Source organism: Haliotis rubra, unplaced genomic scaffold (genome assembly GCF_003918875.1).
Source record: "Haliotis rubra isolate DU_JTF1 unplaced genomic scaffold, ASM391887v1 Scf419, whole genome shotgun sequence".
In the NCBI taxonomy this organism is placed as follows: domain Eukaryota; kingdom Metazoa; phylum Mollusca; class Gastropoda; order Lepetellida; family Haliotidae; genus Haliotis; species Haliotis rubra.
In genome coordinates, this window is record NW_025767101.1 from 405,419 (window position 1) to 422,227 (window position 16,809).

The following is a 16,809-nucleotide window of genomic DNA, read 5'->3' on the forward strand; positions in this document are numbered from 1 at the left end:
AATATGCACAAATGTATAGAATGGATGCAGAAACATATATATACTTTGACTCCTGGGACATATAATAATATTTACTTTTAAAATTCGTGACAAGAAAGAATAAGTCCATGTAGCTAAAGTAATCATTAAATGTTACAGTACAGTCTGCTACATCACTTCATTAACCTTAGAGGACCCTCATATTTCATGTAGGGACCCTTGAAATTAGTAAGTTGGGGTCCTGTCGATAGCTGATTCTGTTGGTCAAGGTAAAACGCTGAGTACACATGTGCAGACAACCACTGCCAGAGGTGATAACTAAAGTACTGTAGGAAATAGAAAAAAACTGTTTTCAGACTGTTACTCTGTATCCCTAAATTTACACAACTGCAAATAGCATATGTCGAAATAACCCACTTCGGCCTAACTGGGCATTCAGTGGGATGCGTAAAAGGATATCCAGAAAAGCATCTTTACTCATAAAATTGGGCAAAACTTAGGAAAAGTACGAATAGCTGCTGAAAACAATAGATCAGACTATAGATGGCAATTAGGTTGCTCAGGCAGGTATGACGTTGGACAATTGACTCACCTGGCATGAAATTCATGTGCTGCCTACAGGGGGTCATCTCAAAGATACTTTGTGCTTTTTCATGTGTCTCATCTATTGATTAACATCTTATGTTTTTCTTTCATAAAGTTTATGTTGAGATATGTAAAAGAGTATGATACCTGATAACCATTGAAAAGCATCGTATTAAATGTCTCAAAATATATAGGTGGCATGATATAATTTGTAAATTGTTATGACATACCGTGTACTTCTCCAGTATAATTCCCCTAAAGGATTATCTTATCTTGGCTGATATCTCTATCCCACAGCCCGACCCCAACCATCATCTGCGACACCCGTCCTGGTTTTGCTTTTGTGACGACCCCTCTGTATCTGTTTCTTTTTATAGTGACAGTGAAACTCCATGGTAGCTACATCCTTTATAGTTTCAGCATGAAAGTTGTTAATATTTACATCAGATATCGTTAATAATGAAGCTAAGTCTAATTTCAAAATGGGCATTTAAAAGTTTCCTTTGTAATACAATATCATCACACACTAATTTGCATAAAGCCATGGTCTGTTCTAAATAAGTCGCTTTGGACTTGAAAAAAACACATTGATCATTTCTGCACTAATCTCTCCTCAGTAAAGTCCTTTTTTTTACGTTTCCTATCTCCCTACCACTGAGACTGTAGTTAGGCCAAACTTAGTTTAACAGATATTTCACATATCAACTCCATACATTGTAGAGATAAATGTGAAAAAACAGGGTTTTTTTATTTCCGACAATACTTTAGTGAGATCATAAGGTGAAGTTATTTGTTTGCATAACACGTCGAAAATTGTAAACAAAAATCACAGAATGCCTGATCAGAATTTTGTAAACAATCCTGACACAATACAACCCTGAAAGAGGAGCTTCATTTCATAATTAATTTCAAGTATATTATATTCTTGTTGATTAAAGTTCACCAGTTACTTCGCCAAATTTCTCTTTTATGGCATGACAACAAAAAGCAGCAGTGTTGGCCTTGGTATATCATGTTTAAAAATTAAATATCACATCCTCTCAAAACGAAAAGAATCCTGGAAATTTTGTTTTATAGCAAATAAATATTAACGATATAGTAAATAATAGTGTCTGTTTGTTGTGCAATGTGGAACTCAGCAATTTTCAAGACATATGATGGCAGTTTGTAAATAATAGAGTCTGGACCGGACAATCCAGTGACCGACATTATGAGCATCAATCTACACAATTGGGATATGATGATAAGCATAAACCAAGTCAGTGAGCCTGACCACTCGATTAGTTGCCTTTAATGACAAGCATAGGATGCTGAAGATCAATAATTTTCCTAACCCTGATTTTCACAGGTTGTAAAATACAATTAGTGTGTGAGCATAACATCACAGAGAAGATGTCGAATTCTAATTTATCAGTCTGTCAGTTGGATATGGGATGAAAGCTTGAAGTATGTAAGGAACAATGTTTATATTGTCACATTGACATGAACATTGTAGGCTTTCCTGTGCGTAATGATAAACACAACATCAACGTATTACTATCTGATCCTATAATCTCTGTCTTTTGCCTAAAACTGTCCCTGCCATCATAAGGTTTGTTGTAGTCAGTCCTTGCTGTTAGAAGCGCATTGGACAAATAACTGTTTCATCATGTTTATAGAAGCTTGCCCCATCTTGGTACTCTTACCTTGCATTGATGGTAAGGTACACAAGCAAATGGGTATCTTGCATAATCATGACTGTGTCATATCATGCTATATATGCTCACTTTCAAAAGATGATTGCTTTAGCAAAATATAAATAGCTTTCAGAGCCGACATACAGAATGCCTTTGTTAACACGGATGGTCATGTGAATCAGAGATTTCAACATGCACTATGACCTCTAGCTGCCTGTCTAAAAGTTGTGCATGAGTACAGTTCAAAGTTAAAGTTGAATAAATGCGTTAACATCAGTGAACATTAACAAGAAGACTTTGTAAATAATGAATGAACATTGTCGAAATGATCTTTATTTCTGATTCTTGGCCGGACAGGTGTAAAGAAATATGAACGCACAAGAACCCCAAAATAAGGGGAACCTACTCTTCTTTAGAGATGCCTTGCACGAATCGACGCGAAGTTCCAGTACTTGATGCAAGTGCAAAATGATACTGACAGATAAAACTGTTGCCTAAGTGTGTTATGATAACGAATTCCCAACCTTTAAGCATTCATCGACTTGATCAACATTGCAAACATTACGATTGCATTTTTTATCCATTTCCTGTATTCTGACAAGTATTTTTGTAATTCCAAGATCATCATACTCACCTTATACATACCATAAGTTGCCAAATGTCGGATTAGATATGCAATCAACTGTCAGGTTAATAAGGCAAGTGTTTTCGACAAGATCCTACGATGTTTGGAGACTCACTTCTACACGTTTTCACAGCGACTCCGCCGCCATGATAAAGACTTGTAGTATTTTCCCTACAACTAATTTCAACAGAGGGATGTCAACGAACGTCTGCTGCGCGTCAATTGATCACCAATCATCCACTCAGAAAAGTATGTTTCACGAGTGAAATATATTTCACACATCATTCCAAGAAAATAAAAAAGCTTATGAAAACACTTTTTTTCACGCTGATGCCACAAGACATCGAAGACAACGTAACAGAATTTGTAGGTTTAGCAAACATGTGAAATTATATTGAAGATAGTATAGTATGACTTAGCTGTTTATTGAAAGTAATATCTCATATCTCGTCTAAATATGTTCAGTATTGCAGATATTCTAACGGGATTTGTTCAACACTTGTGCTAAATATGGAATTTGGGTTTGATGAAACAATTAGCTTCTCACAAACATGTCTCATTAAAAAAGATGTGCAAATAGACCCCTACCGTTTTTTTCAATACAGAAACGTCATATATAACATCTTTTCAACATTTCTCTTTCATTCTGTAGCAGAGCAGCAAACATTATTGTGTGGAATTGTAAGGTTGGCATGTGCTTTGTTATAAAGTATATATGTTGCTTTCTGTGGGGTTTTTATTGGGTTTTTCAAAAATTATTATTGTTGACAACAGAAATCGTTATTTATATTAAAAATAAGTTAGATTAGATTGGCGTTGCCTTTAATGCGCACTGTTACATGTTATGGTAGATATCATCTGCTTGCTACAAGCACCACAGAAAGGTGAAGAATGTATATTCTATTATTTCTACTTCATTTAACACCTTTAAAAGAGTATTCAGTATGACAATAGCAGTTTATGATGCATAAACAATTATGTTATTTTCCCGTGCTCGTTTTGAATAGTTGAATCATATACGAACTCAGTTTTCAGAGAGGAGATATAGAACTAGTCGTAAGACTAACATCCCCAGACAGAACCAGCATCAAGACACCTGCTTTATCACAATATCCAAGCCGGGTTTAGTTATGTTATTGAAACAAACACTCACACCTGGCATATGAAAATAAAGAATAAGAAAACTGAGGTACACTGACATATGCATGCTCACAAAGCTTTGAAAATGCAGAATGTCTACGCTAACCATTCACCTCGATTACCCATACGCACGAATTCATTTCAACGAGGCTCACTCAGTGACGTCATTACTTTCAGTACCTGTGACGTAATTACATTGTTCCTACGTTACTTGAAAACATGGCCGTCTTTCAAACGAACATATATTTTCAACCTTCAAAGTTATACAGTTTGTGCTGAGGCCGAGATTTAGACCCGGAATGATGTAAGTAATCTTATGCAATTATCATTTAAGAATGTATTAAATGTAATTTTCTCTGTAGCCATTGAATCATTTAGTTACAACGTTTAGTTTGAATCGTATTTGAAACCTCAAACCTATATTTTTAACTATATTTGTTTGTTCTTGCCTTCAACAACTATTTTTGAAGTTCTTTCTGAGACCATTTCTGTAAAAGTCATTGTTATAAAATGTCTTTCTTCCACTGTATTCACAACACACGTTGTTTATTCCGAATTGCTCCTATCCACTTCATACGCTTTACACATTTCTTAAACATTTTCTCGAATAAGGTAAACCACTAGTAGAGAGCAAGAGCAAAGATCAACTTATGACCAAACATTGTCAACCAAGGCATATATCGTTACAGTTTGATCCTCATTAAGTCGTCTCCATGACACATGAAGTAGTAAATTAAAGACTTCGTAATAATATTTTCCTTCTTCTCTAAATAAATTTCGTCACCGTCTCGTCCTGTTTTCACCTATTTCATTTCCCCATTTGTAGTCTCTTTAGCTATTTCCATTAGCTTCCGATTTTGTCACTTCTGTTGCCAGTTCGTGAATATACAACAAAAGAGTGGTTGGCCTATCATGCATCCTTGTTGTGTACCAATAACAGAGAGTCGACTCTCTAACACAAGACCTAATTATAAGCTTTGAATAATATTCCTTCCAACATCTACAATATATATCTGAATTTCGCTTTGATAGATATAGCTCTGATGTGGATATACCCTTTCACATAAAATGTAATCTTTGACCATTGATGTAATGTTTCGTTTATGATTTTAGTCGATGATTTCCCAATAGCTTCACTCGGTAAACTTCCTCTGTAGTTCTGTATATATTTTCTTGCGAAGCAACCATATAATCATTAGTAAATAATCCGGCATGGGGGACAATATTATTAAAAAGACTTGCGTCCAAAATATTAACAACAACAGGTGACGCCATGTTGCATAAGTCTTGTGCAGTTCCTGGCATATAGTTCCCATACCGCCACAGCAGGGTATTTAACTGTTGTTGCTGTAACCTTATAATTATGTTGAGGGACGGTGGGGTAGCCTAGTGGTTAAGGCTTGTCACGTCGAAGACCCGGGTTCGCTTCCAATCATGGATACAGTGTGTGAGTCCCATTTCTGGTGTCCCCCGCCATGTTGCTAAAATCGGCGTAAATCCGTCCTCTCTCACTCACTCACTCAAAATGTATTAAAGGAACAGTGATTTCTGGTATATTACTTGTTTGTATCAACACACGTCGGCTCATGCAGGACTATACAGTCGTGTACAATATACTGTATATGTCATTGTTGTTTCTTTCACACCATCATTAAAATTCTCAAAAGCTTCAAAATAATCAAACCAGTCGACAGGGATTTTTTTCATTTGTACATATGTTTAATATCTTCAGTTCCTTCCGTGGCCCAGGCTTCTGAGCGGCAATTCGCTATGCAAAGTTGCGTCCCTTGCTTTGCCCAGACAAAGTGAGTGAGTGAGTATGGTTTTTCGCCGCTTTAAGCAATATTCCAGCAATATCACGGCGGGGGACACCAGAAATGGGCTTCACACACTGTACCCATGTGGGGATTCGAACCCGGGTCTTCAGCGTGACGAGCACACGCTTTAGCCACTAGGCTACCCCACCGCCGAGACCCGACAAAGGATTTAGGGCACCATTCTAAGCACTATACCCGTACTCGTGGGTTTCACCAAAATGGCACAAACGTCAAAGACCTGCACTGCTTCGGGATTTCCTTTTAATCTCAACTGACTGACTGACTCACTCTCTCCCTCAGACCCTACCATACATCATTATTATTGCGACTGACGGAATTCCATTTATTTTGAAGTTTACGGTCAAAGTTGGCTTTATTCTGTGAACTTATATTCCTGAAATAGATTTCGACGTTCTAATAACATGTTTTTCTAATATGCTTCGCTAAGAGATCAAAGGCGCCGACAGTACTTTATCAGGCGACAAAGTACAATTATTGCTTTACGTCACACTGAATTGACGTCACTACACCATAATAGTCTGCCCCTCGTAATCAAGCGTACCCTTGGTAATCGTACCGATTTACGTCATTTGTCATTGCCTCCGACAAGCGTCCTCGTGCTTCAGCTGCAAAATAATTAAGGGCAAAATTTACTTTTTTACACGACACATTGTTGTAGATCGATCTGTATTTCTTAAATCGATGTCAATTTCTTTAACCTCACACACGAAATTTATCGAAAACTTCATATATCTGCCTATTTGTATATCTCCCTTTACACCGTTTTCACATCACACCATATATGCTGCACTTTGGAGAGTGTGTCACGTGATCTGTGTCGTCTGCTCATATTCTCTGTGGCTTTCCTGTAAAACTATTATGAGTTCTGTGCTGACATGTCAAAACTATTATGTGTTCTGCTGACATGTCAGTGTCTGTAACAGTTGTTCGATGATAGTTTCAATAGTTTCTTGCAATATCACCCCTTACTAATTGTTGAAACAGCGTTAGTATCGACCGTTCCATATATACCTATATAACAGGTCGTCCTACTTTTAGACAAGGTATAGAAAGTCAGACTTTGACAGTACTGAGAGGTGATCCCATTAACCGAAGTCACAAATTGTGAAGTCTTTCGCTATGGACTATATGCATACATTATATTGGGAAGCCAGGGCCCCGATCCACAAAGCGTTCGTAACGTTACGACCTTTTGTAACTCTATACATTATCATAGGCTTAGGAATGGCATAGTGCTACAAACATTTTGTGAATCGGACCCCATACTGTAGGCTACAGCCCACAACACAATGTCTGTTGCTGGATGCGAACGTAAAATCTCCAACCTTATTAGGGAATGCTGAAGTCTATCTTCCAGACATAAGACACTTTAAAACTAGGTATCCAACTAAAATCTAGAATGAATGGGTCAGTCTGGGTTGCCTGAGCTCTAGGCGCCTTGTTTAATGCCCAAATATCATCCTACGCTACAGAATTAGTGTGTGAAAAAGGCGACAACGTTCAAAATATACAGACAAAATTATTCCGTTTACATTAGTATGATTTAATGTTAGTAAACCCCAATGTCAAAGCCATTGATACACGCAGAAAATTACTAGAAAAATGTTCCCAAAGGGCGGGCAATCTTAGCAGTAACACGCACAAGGGCCCTATTTCAACAAACAGTTTGTAATTTTGTTTTATCAAAATTGGGAGCTAAACATTACATTTAGGGGTACAAAGTCATTTAATTCAAGCAGTTGTGTTAGGGGAACCCCTCAAAAGCACCCCCACCCTCACCCTACTGTAAACGTTAGTTCAGTGAGATAGCTAATGTTCAGCGTCTGAGAAACTTAGACACGTACTACTAAAATGTGTTTTGGCATATGGCAGGTGGAAGGTATTTTTAGAAATGGATTCTTGCCATCCTCTCATCACGATTGGTACTCTTCGTCCACTACAGATGAACCTTGGGTTTCACTGAAGAATATTAACAGCCTATAGCATGCGTCAGTTTATAGGCATTCTGGTATCACAATCACCTGGTTGGTTGCGTGGCAACGTATCCCGACGGGTCATTCCTGATTATATCAACCACTGTGTTGTCTGGGCTAACCTCAGTTATACTTACTGGGGGTCGTGGTATATCTTTACTAATTCTGTCTGCGGCGTAAATAACAATGAGGGCCTTTAATTGATAGCCAGGGTGTTTGCAGCCATATACTGTACATGGCATCAGCCTATCCGCTCATGATTGTCCTCATTACACAGAGACAGTTTCTCAGTTTCACACAGGACACAATAGTTACAAAGTCTATACGTGTACTGGAAATGAATACCTGACCGTTGGCAATACTTGGTCTGTAAGCGGGATACGAAAGCGCGGAAAAGTATGAAAGGCGTTCTTAATTCATGTGCGAAAATTTTGTTATTGTGTATATTATTTCAGACGTTCCTTGACAAGACCCCAGGCGGACCCGTCGCCCGAGGGTGTGGTATGTAGTCTGTCCTGGGAGACACACCCAGGTCAGGCACGGGTACATCCCCCCAACACACAGGCAGGAGACATGTTCCAGATACCACTGCATCATATCTCCAACGTACCATTTGACTGGAATATCGAAGGTGTTGACGGTAGGTGCTCCGCTCAAGGGATAGATCTGCCGAACTGCGACGAAAGTGACTCGGACATTAGTCAAACCGGGAATTCAGTGAGAGGAAAAGCTCTGCTACAGTCCAAATATGCAAATTCATGTTTAAGAGCAGGTAATGAATTCAGATCAAGAGCTACAGCACAAAGCCCTGACGGACCGACTGTATCGCCCTGCTCCTCCACAAGTGGGTCCTCACCTGATGCCGCATCCAGATCCACATCCTCATTAGACGAAAGGATGCTGCTGAAGGAAGTGGCGTCGAGGATGCCGTGTATTAAGTCCGGACAAACCATCATGGCTTCATGGACTGACATCCGAGAGATATTCTTCCCTCAATGCACCTCGCCTGGATGCAACATTGTCTTGAACGGGCTCAAGCTACAGCTGAAGTATCCACACGCACCTTCCTTGATGCACGTGTGCTCTCAGTCGGAACAGATGTCGTTCCTGCAGCGTCACCTACACCTAGTGGTGCCTGGGACTCTGCTGGTTGATGTGGAGGTCTTTCTCAAACACAGATCCTTCCTTCAGGCCATGGTGGAGACGAAACACCTTGTCACAGCCGATGTCAGGAGCCTCAACTGCTGCTACGGACAAACAAGCAGCCTGAGCAGCGACCAGTCATCACAGGTAATGAAGGTATATTTACTTTTTACAATGTCAGGAGAGTGGGTGCCCACAATGGTTGTTGAGTGTAAATTTACTAATTAAGTGACGTAAGGCCGAGACTAATTTGATGTCATCGCAGATGCCATCGAGGCTTACACTCAGCTTCATAATGCAGGGTCAGTTACAATACAGACTGAGTGGAAGTCGCAGTGGCTGAGCGGGCTAGGCGGCTGACTTTGTGTGCTGGCGATTAGGTGCCTGACTCTGAGGGTGTGGGTTCGAATCCCGGATGGGATTCAACCCAACAAAAGTACCAGAATCTGTACTTTACTAAGAAAGTGTAATCCCCAATATAGCATACGTTACATTTGACCACTTTCTAAAATGGCATTGTGTAATCATAGACTGAGTTTAGCATATCACTTTGGTTCTCTACTGGTTTGGTTGTTGTTTAACGCCGCTCTCAGCAATATTCCAGCTATATGGCGGCGTCTGTAAATAATCGAGTCTGGACCAGACAATCCAGTGATCAAGTGCATGGGTCGGATCTTCACGAGTAGTTCTCTACTGTACTGGCGTAAGTACATGGTAAAGAGTGGAAGTTACTATTATGTAAAGTTTGTGCTACTGTTACTATAAGACAGGGCTGTGATCCGGATCCTGCTCAGTTATAGATCCAGTCTGTCAGGACCTTACTCGTGGTCGTAGTACACATCCGGGACACTTCCAGTTCGACTGTATCATAAGCAAATGTGATGATGTGCGTTCTGAAAATGGTTCTGTCCCGGCTGCACCCACCACATGCAAGTCATATGGTACAGCTTATATTATACATAAACCATGTACATTGACGAGGATCATCACACTGATATCTTCATCTGCTTCGACAGAATCCAACGAAACAGAAGCTCAAGATGCTAAATGGGCGCGTGCTTCCAGTAGTTGTTGCACCTGGCAACATTACAGAATGGACAGAGGACGGTAAAGAAGCTCGTGGTGCCATGGTCCCTCTGACCATGCTACCAGTGTTGTTTCCAAGGTACCAGAGGCAGCTGTTGCTAATGGCAACACGATTTATAACGATGAAAAGTAGGGCTGTGATACGGAGATGTTCCACTGCTGAAGCAAGGACGTTGAATCTCTGGCACCTCAACGCGCAAGGTATGATATCAAACCTTATAGCCATATTGAAACCACTAACCCGCATTATCAATTCCCAACAGTTGAATATAGCGAAAGTACAGGTTGTCCGTCAGTAAAATGCGCCACAATTGGCTGAGCAGTCTGACCTAGGACGTATTCACAAAATATCTAAGAGTGTGTAAAGCTTGATAAAGGTCTAAGAAATGTTTTAAAAAACCGAGTCATATTCAGAAATACGTGTAATACTGCGAGTACCTAAGCTAATATTATCAGATAGGCGTTTTATGACTTATGAACTTTCCTAAAACCTTGAGTTCGAATCTCACTTTTGCCCCGTTTATGGTCATTGGTTTGTCAATACAAAACGTGTTCTCCAGTATTTTACAAATTTGTAAACGCCATGACTTTCATCACCGGCGGCCAGTATTCAGTTGACAGTCCTGCTGTAACAGCGTTTAATAGAAGAGCAAGTATCTTTAGTTAATTGGTGTATCATTATTGTGGCATGTTTTGTAATACAGCTTTCTGATGGCATCAACTTAAGCTTATGTTACTGAAACAAAGTACAGCCGAGCACCGTTGTGACGAACTCTGATATCTCGGATGTCTCGATATAACATCTCTGTCCCGGCAAAATCCTTCATAATTTGTCATTATTCAAGCTCTTTTAACTCGATACGGATGTCTCGATATTGTATTTACTGTATGTCAAACAAAGTGCACGTGTTGTACTGTATGTCAAACTAATATTGTGTAACAAAGTACATGTACTTTACTGTATGTCAAACTAATATTGTGTAACAAAGTACTTGTACTTTACTGAATGTCAAACTAATACTTTGTGTAACAAAATGCATGTATTTTACTGTATGTCAAACTAATATTGTGTAACAAAGTACTTGTACTTTACTGAATGTCAAACTAATACTTTGTGTAACAAAGTACATGTATTTTACTGTATGTCAAACTAATATTGTGTAACAAAGTACATGTACTTTACTGAATGTCAAACTAATACTTTGTGTAACAAAATGCATGTATTTTACTGTATGTCAAACTAATATTGTGTAACAAAGTACATGTACTTTACTGTCCCAAACTATTGTCAAACTAATACTTGTGTAACAAAGTACATGTATTTTGCTGTATGTCAAACTAATATTGTGTAACATGCATGTCAAACTAATACTTTGTGTAACAAAGTACATGTATTTTACTGTATGTCAAACTAATATTGTGTAACAAAGTACATGTACTTTACTGGTCAAACTAATATTGTGTTACAAAGTACTTCCAACAACTGTATGTCAAACTAATATTGTGTAACAAAGTACTTGTACTTTTACTGAATGACAAACTAATACTTTGTGTAACAAAATGTATGTATTTTACTGTATGTCTGGTTACGTCTATGTCAAACTAATATTGTGTAACAAAGTACACTGATCTCCTACATGTACTTTTACTGTATGTCAAACTAATACTTTGTGTGTATACTGTATGTCAAACTAATATTGTGTAACAAAGTACATGATGTACTTTTACTGAATGTCAAACTAATACTTTGTGTAACTGTATTTTACTGTATGTCAAACTGAATGTCAAACTAATACTTTGTGTAACAAAATGCATGTATTTTACTGTATGTCAAACAGTGTAACATGTACTTTTGTATGTCACTAATACTTTGTGTCAAAGTACATGTATTTTGCTGTATGTCAAACTAATAATGTGTAACAAAGTACATGTACTTTACTGTATGTCAAACTAATATTGTGTAACAAAGTACTTGTACTTTACTGAATGTCAAACTAATACTTTCTGTAACAAAATGTATGTATTTTACTGTATGTCAAACTAATATTTTGTGTCCCGCATTGGGATGCTCAGGTTCCAACAAGCAGCTGGTTACGTCTAACGATCTCCTTGTGAGATGGCAGGATGTGGTGACAGTTGTGGACCCTCTTGTAAAGCACGCGGCACGGTTTGGGCGCTCTCAGTCACAGCAGGGCAGCGCCTCCTCAACAAGCAGTAGTTGCAGTTTGAGAATGGCGCGACATCCCGTACAAGTCGTCACTGGTGTCAAAGCCAATCTGATGGTACCTATTGTATGTAACAGTCTGATACATACAGAGTAGAAGTCCCATTTGTTGTTATCATGTAATATATCTCAATTTGCCATTTTAAGTAATCATTATGATTTTCCAAAACCGTTTCCATAGCAATGATATAGCAAAAGTGACAAAATGCTTTCCATTATCATAATCTCTCCCAACAGAAATAACGTCTAATACATTTCCTTATGTCATGTGTTCGGGTGTTCTTTTTTGTTTTGTAAGGGTTGGGTTTTTTAGGGGAACAGTTTACTTGCATTTGTATATGTTTATGATATTTGTATATATTTCTACAATGGTATACGTTTATGATATTTCTATAAATCTAGTTTATTTAGTTTAATTAGTTTATTTCTACAATTCAGGATTATCCGTTTCAGGTGGGATCAAAGTCTAATGAAAAACAATCCGTGTCATCTGATGTATCCGCTGAAACATGGTTGCCTAAAATACTTAACTGTTACTCTACTTCTGACAAAAGAGTTGAAGGTAGTGTGGGCTCGTCTTGTGCACTATCATCATCATCATCATCATCACCATCAAACAGTAAGGCGAGAGCTGTCGATCAGGTTCCCAACAAAGACAAAGACAAAACGGATGGACAACATGGTGAAGACTACTTGGATCAAAGCCAGAAGGTACAACAGTACATCACCATGCAGCCATCTCCAGATGATGATGGGGATGAGCATGTAATGCACCAAAAGCCTATCTCGGAATGCTCTTCATCTGCATCTTCGTGTACTTTAACCCCCGATTCTTCTGACTCCGGGACACTTGATGCTTTAGAGAAGCTGTGCAGATACGACTCTCCAGAAGAAACCATAATTTGTAACACACAGGTGTTTGAAAGACCACCAGAATCAAAGCAACTACAAGCAGAGCAAAGAACGCTCCAACATTTGCCATCAACACAGGTGAAGTTCAGAAAGTATACTGAAGCAAAACCCAACCAACGGAAATTATTTCGAGAGGGAACAAGGAGGAGTGAAAGAATTCGTGACCAAACAAAGGTGCAACATTTTCAAACAACCAAAAATGTCCCTGTAAAGAAAATGGAGATACCCATTGTTGTTCCATGTGGAACCCCAGAGGAGACAGCAAAGCTTGGGGCTGCCTGTAAATACCCGGACAGTGATAATACAAACACTGATAAAAGCATTTCGTGGGGGATTTCAAGTGACCCAACCGGTGCTTGTGACAACAGTTATGACCAAGGATCTCCAGGTGCACTTGAAAATGATCAGAGGCAAAGTCTGGTTCATGGTTTCAAAGATATTGCAAATCTGTTTACAGTACTGACAAATGAAGAAGTCTCCCATAAATCAACACAACTTGCTGCTCCTGAAATAGAAGACCTGGCAAAGAAAAATACAATGTCAAAAACAAGACAACTTGGAGACCTCTCAAGCAAAGGATTACAGATTCCTATATCATCTGATATTGCACTTCTTCTTCCAACATTGGAAACCAGTAGTCCCAGTAAAAGCCCTGAAAAGGATACAAGAGACACGACAAAACGTTCTGGGAAGAATAGGAACATCTATCCTGAGATGGTGATTGAGGCCCAGAAATGTTCATTGGGAAGTTCGACACCAGTTGCCAGACAAACCCATATCAAAGGAAATCAAGTGTCTGTGACAGATATCATGAAGAGTATGGATGAGACATTCAATGCCTTTAAGTCCGACCCAATTGCCCTGGTGAAAGCAAAGATGAGTTCCTCAAGAAATCTAACTGGGTATGTAAATACAGACTACATCCGTGTTACTGGTCCTGAACCAAACATCACATTATCTCAGAACGACTTCATACACGGAAGTTTACCTCCTCTCATGAAATACAATGTTGAATATACATCAAGTGGTGTGACATCCAAAGCCCCATCAAATATCAACCTTCAAAACACCTTCCAGAAGAATCATTTTGAGCCAGTTGAAGATAGCAGAGATGTATCAGCTCTCCTGAAGTGTCCCACACCTTTGCATCAATGGAGTCTTCTCGATAATAGATCTAGCCCCACAAAACTCAAGCCTCAATTGCGACCTTTAATAGCTTGTCCTCCAGTAGATGATAGTGCTACATTAAAACCAGAAGTCTCCTCAGAAATTTCAAATCCCAAAGATCCCAAAGCAGCAAGGACTGTCACACCATCCCCTGTGAAATTGGTTCTCATGAAAACTCAAAGTAGTAGTACAAATCCATCGAAAAAGCCGCAATGGAATATTAAAAAAGTGATAAGAGCCTCAAATGTTCCAAAGAAACCAGAAACGAGTTGCAATGAACGAAAAGCAAGAATGGATGCAGAATTTAATGCTATGAGAGCACGAGCTATGGCTAAAGCTGATTCAGTGGCAGCTGCCACAGTTGCAAGACATACGTTTGCCATGACCTGTAATGTAATGAAACCTTTGTGTAATAAGTCAGCTTCACCAGGTCGCACGACAGGACCTGGGACAGTAGCCTGTGTCAAGAATAATCCTGATTTGGCAGGCCAGGTCAGAGTTCCTGTAAAGAGTAACGTGGTCAACAGCACGTCACAATCTACGTCTTTGGGTCAGATTCAAACCTCTGCATCACCAGATACAGTGGAATGTGCTGGTACTTCAGTACCTCCAGGGCTTGTTACCCCAAGTAATTTATGCGAAAATGATACCACTACATCCACTGTGGCAGATGTGTCTAAACCGCATAATGCATCTGATAAACTGAAACTCTCTGAGGCTAAAGCTAATTTGCAGGTAAAATCTGGAAAACTTGATGTGGATTCCCTCAGCATAGTACAGAAAGTAGATTCTCTTAATATTGCTGGTATCAAGCCCAAAACGACTGACTATCTCTATACTGAAAATGTAAAGCAAATAGCTTACCCTCAAGACAAGACTCTGCCAGATTCAGTTGAAACCTCCAATAGTGTTCTGAAAGAAAAGGTTTCCCAGTCAAAGAAGCGGCAAAGAGTTGGGGAAGCAGAAGAAAGGAGGTCCCTAGAGTCAACAGCGTCCACAGTGTCATCAGAGAACATCTCAACATACTGGTCAGGGTTCCCTCTCGGTCAGAGTTCCCGTAGGCTAAATGGACCTAAATTGTGTTTTCCAAGTTATACAGTTGATTACTTCACGCCACCAGATAATGCCCCATCTCAAGAGAAACTCGAGAGTCGTCCTCCAAACACTGCTCCTCCAGCTTGCACACCAGCATCAGCAAGTGTTAATATATTCACCAACACTGGAAACGACTCTCTGCCCAGTTATGTTAACTGGCAAAGAAATGTTCAGCCTATCAGATACTTAATACCAGTCTTCACAAATGCACCATTGCTCCTGTACCCCACCAGTCAACAGTCTAGCTCAGAGGCACAAAACAGAGAACATCTTATAAATTCACGGTCGATGTCTGCAGATAGATCAGAGTTTGCTGCTCACCATGAAGGTCGTTATCTATCTCAATTAAGCAGATCAGCCAGTTTAGGGTATAACGACAATGAGGCGGTCCCCCATGTATCCCACAGAGACAGTCGTTCCAGGGGTGCATACGAAGCAGACACAAGCAACCACCACTTAATCTCCAGTGTTGATGAGGAGCAATGTGGTATTAAGCATGTGCAACTACCATCTTTCTACAAACCATTAGAGGAAGACAAAACTATATCAAGAATGACCACTAATAGCACCGGTAACAACCAATCTGTAAGAGAACCATATGTCAACAGTGGAAAGAACAAAGAATCAGTTACAAAATTAGATCACACTAATTCCAACACAAACAAGGCATCAGTCGCAGTAACCCTTAATCTTGGAAAAGGCCCTGATGTGTCTGAAGCTGAAAAGGCTGAAAGCACTACAAATAACACATCAGGTTGTTCTGAGGTGATCAGTGAAAAGGCACTTAAAGTCATATCACTGATACCAAAGAATCCTGTAGTGGCTGATGCTTGTATATCCTCCAAATCTGTTTATCCTTCTCCGTGTTGTACACAGTCACAGGACATGAGCCTTGCAATGCAGCCTGGTCTTGGGAGGAGCCTCAACGGTAAACCCAAACCAGCAACAGGAGCTCTGAATCATCAGGCAGAAGGTCTTGAAGAGACAGAGGCTCCGGGTCAGAAAGCTGATTTTCACAGGGGAAAAGATACCAAACTGTACAGACACCACTGCAGAAAGTAGAAGTGGTACAAGTAGCAAGGTATTAACCGCAGCCAGGCCCCATATAGGACCATTCCATGAAAGAGTCCGCTTAGAGGCATGTGGAAACGTTCATAATATCAGAAACACAGGCACTGTGTCCAAAAAGGAGGGTCATCTGGACCAGCAAATCAGTAACCTGAAAGAGAGAGGCCCTATCGAGCTTGCCAGTGGAGAGTCAATTAGATGGAACTCATCAAATCATCTTTGGGTTCTTGATAAGAACACAAACAATAACTGTTCTGATGCTGATGATGGCGAGGAATGTCAGGGAAGTCGCCATTAT

At 39.6% G+C, this 16,809-nt stretch overlaps 1 protein-coding gene across 2 annotated transcripts; it reads left to right on the forward strand.

The window, feature by feature from the left end:
• Nucleotides 1-8,901: 8,901 nt before the first annotated feature.
• Nucleotides 8,902-16,506, forward strand: LOC124288494. 2 transcript variants are annotated; one of them, XM_046725011.1, is made up of 4 exons: nt 8,902-9,115; nt 9,976-10,246; nt 12,119-12,327; nt 12,723-16,506. In XM_046725011.1, the coding sequence occupies exons 1-4, from the start codon at nt 8,915-8,917 to the stop codon at nt 16,503-16,505; spliced, it is 4,464 nt and encodes a 1,487-aa protein (XP_046580967.1). In that variant the 5' UTR covers nt 8,902-8,914; the 3' UTR covers nt 16,506. The 2 variants fall into 2 exon arrangements, with proteins under 2 accessions (XP_046580967.1, XP_046580968.1); XM_046725012.1 differs by having other exon boundaries at nt 8,902-9,106.
• The last annotated feature ends 303 nt before the right edge of the window (nt 16,507-16,809 follow it).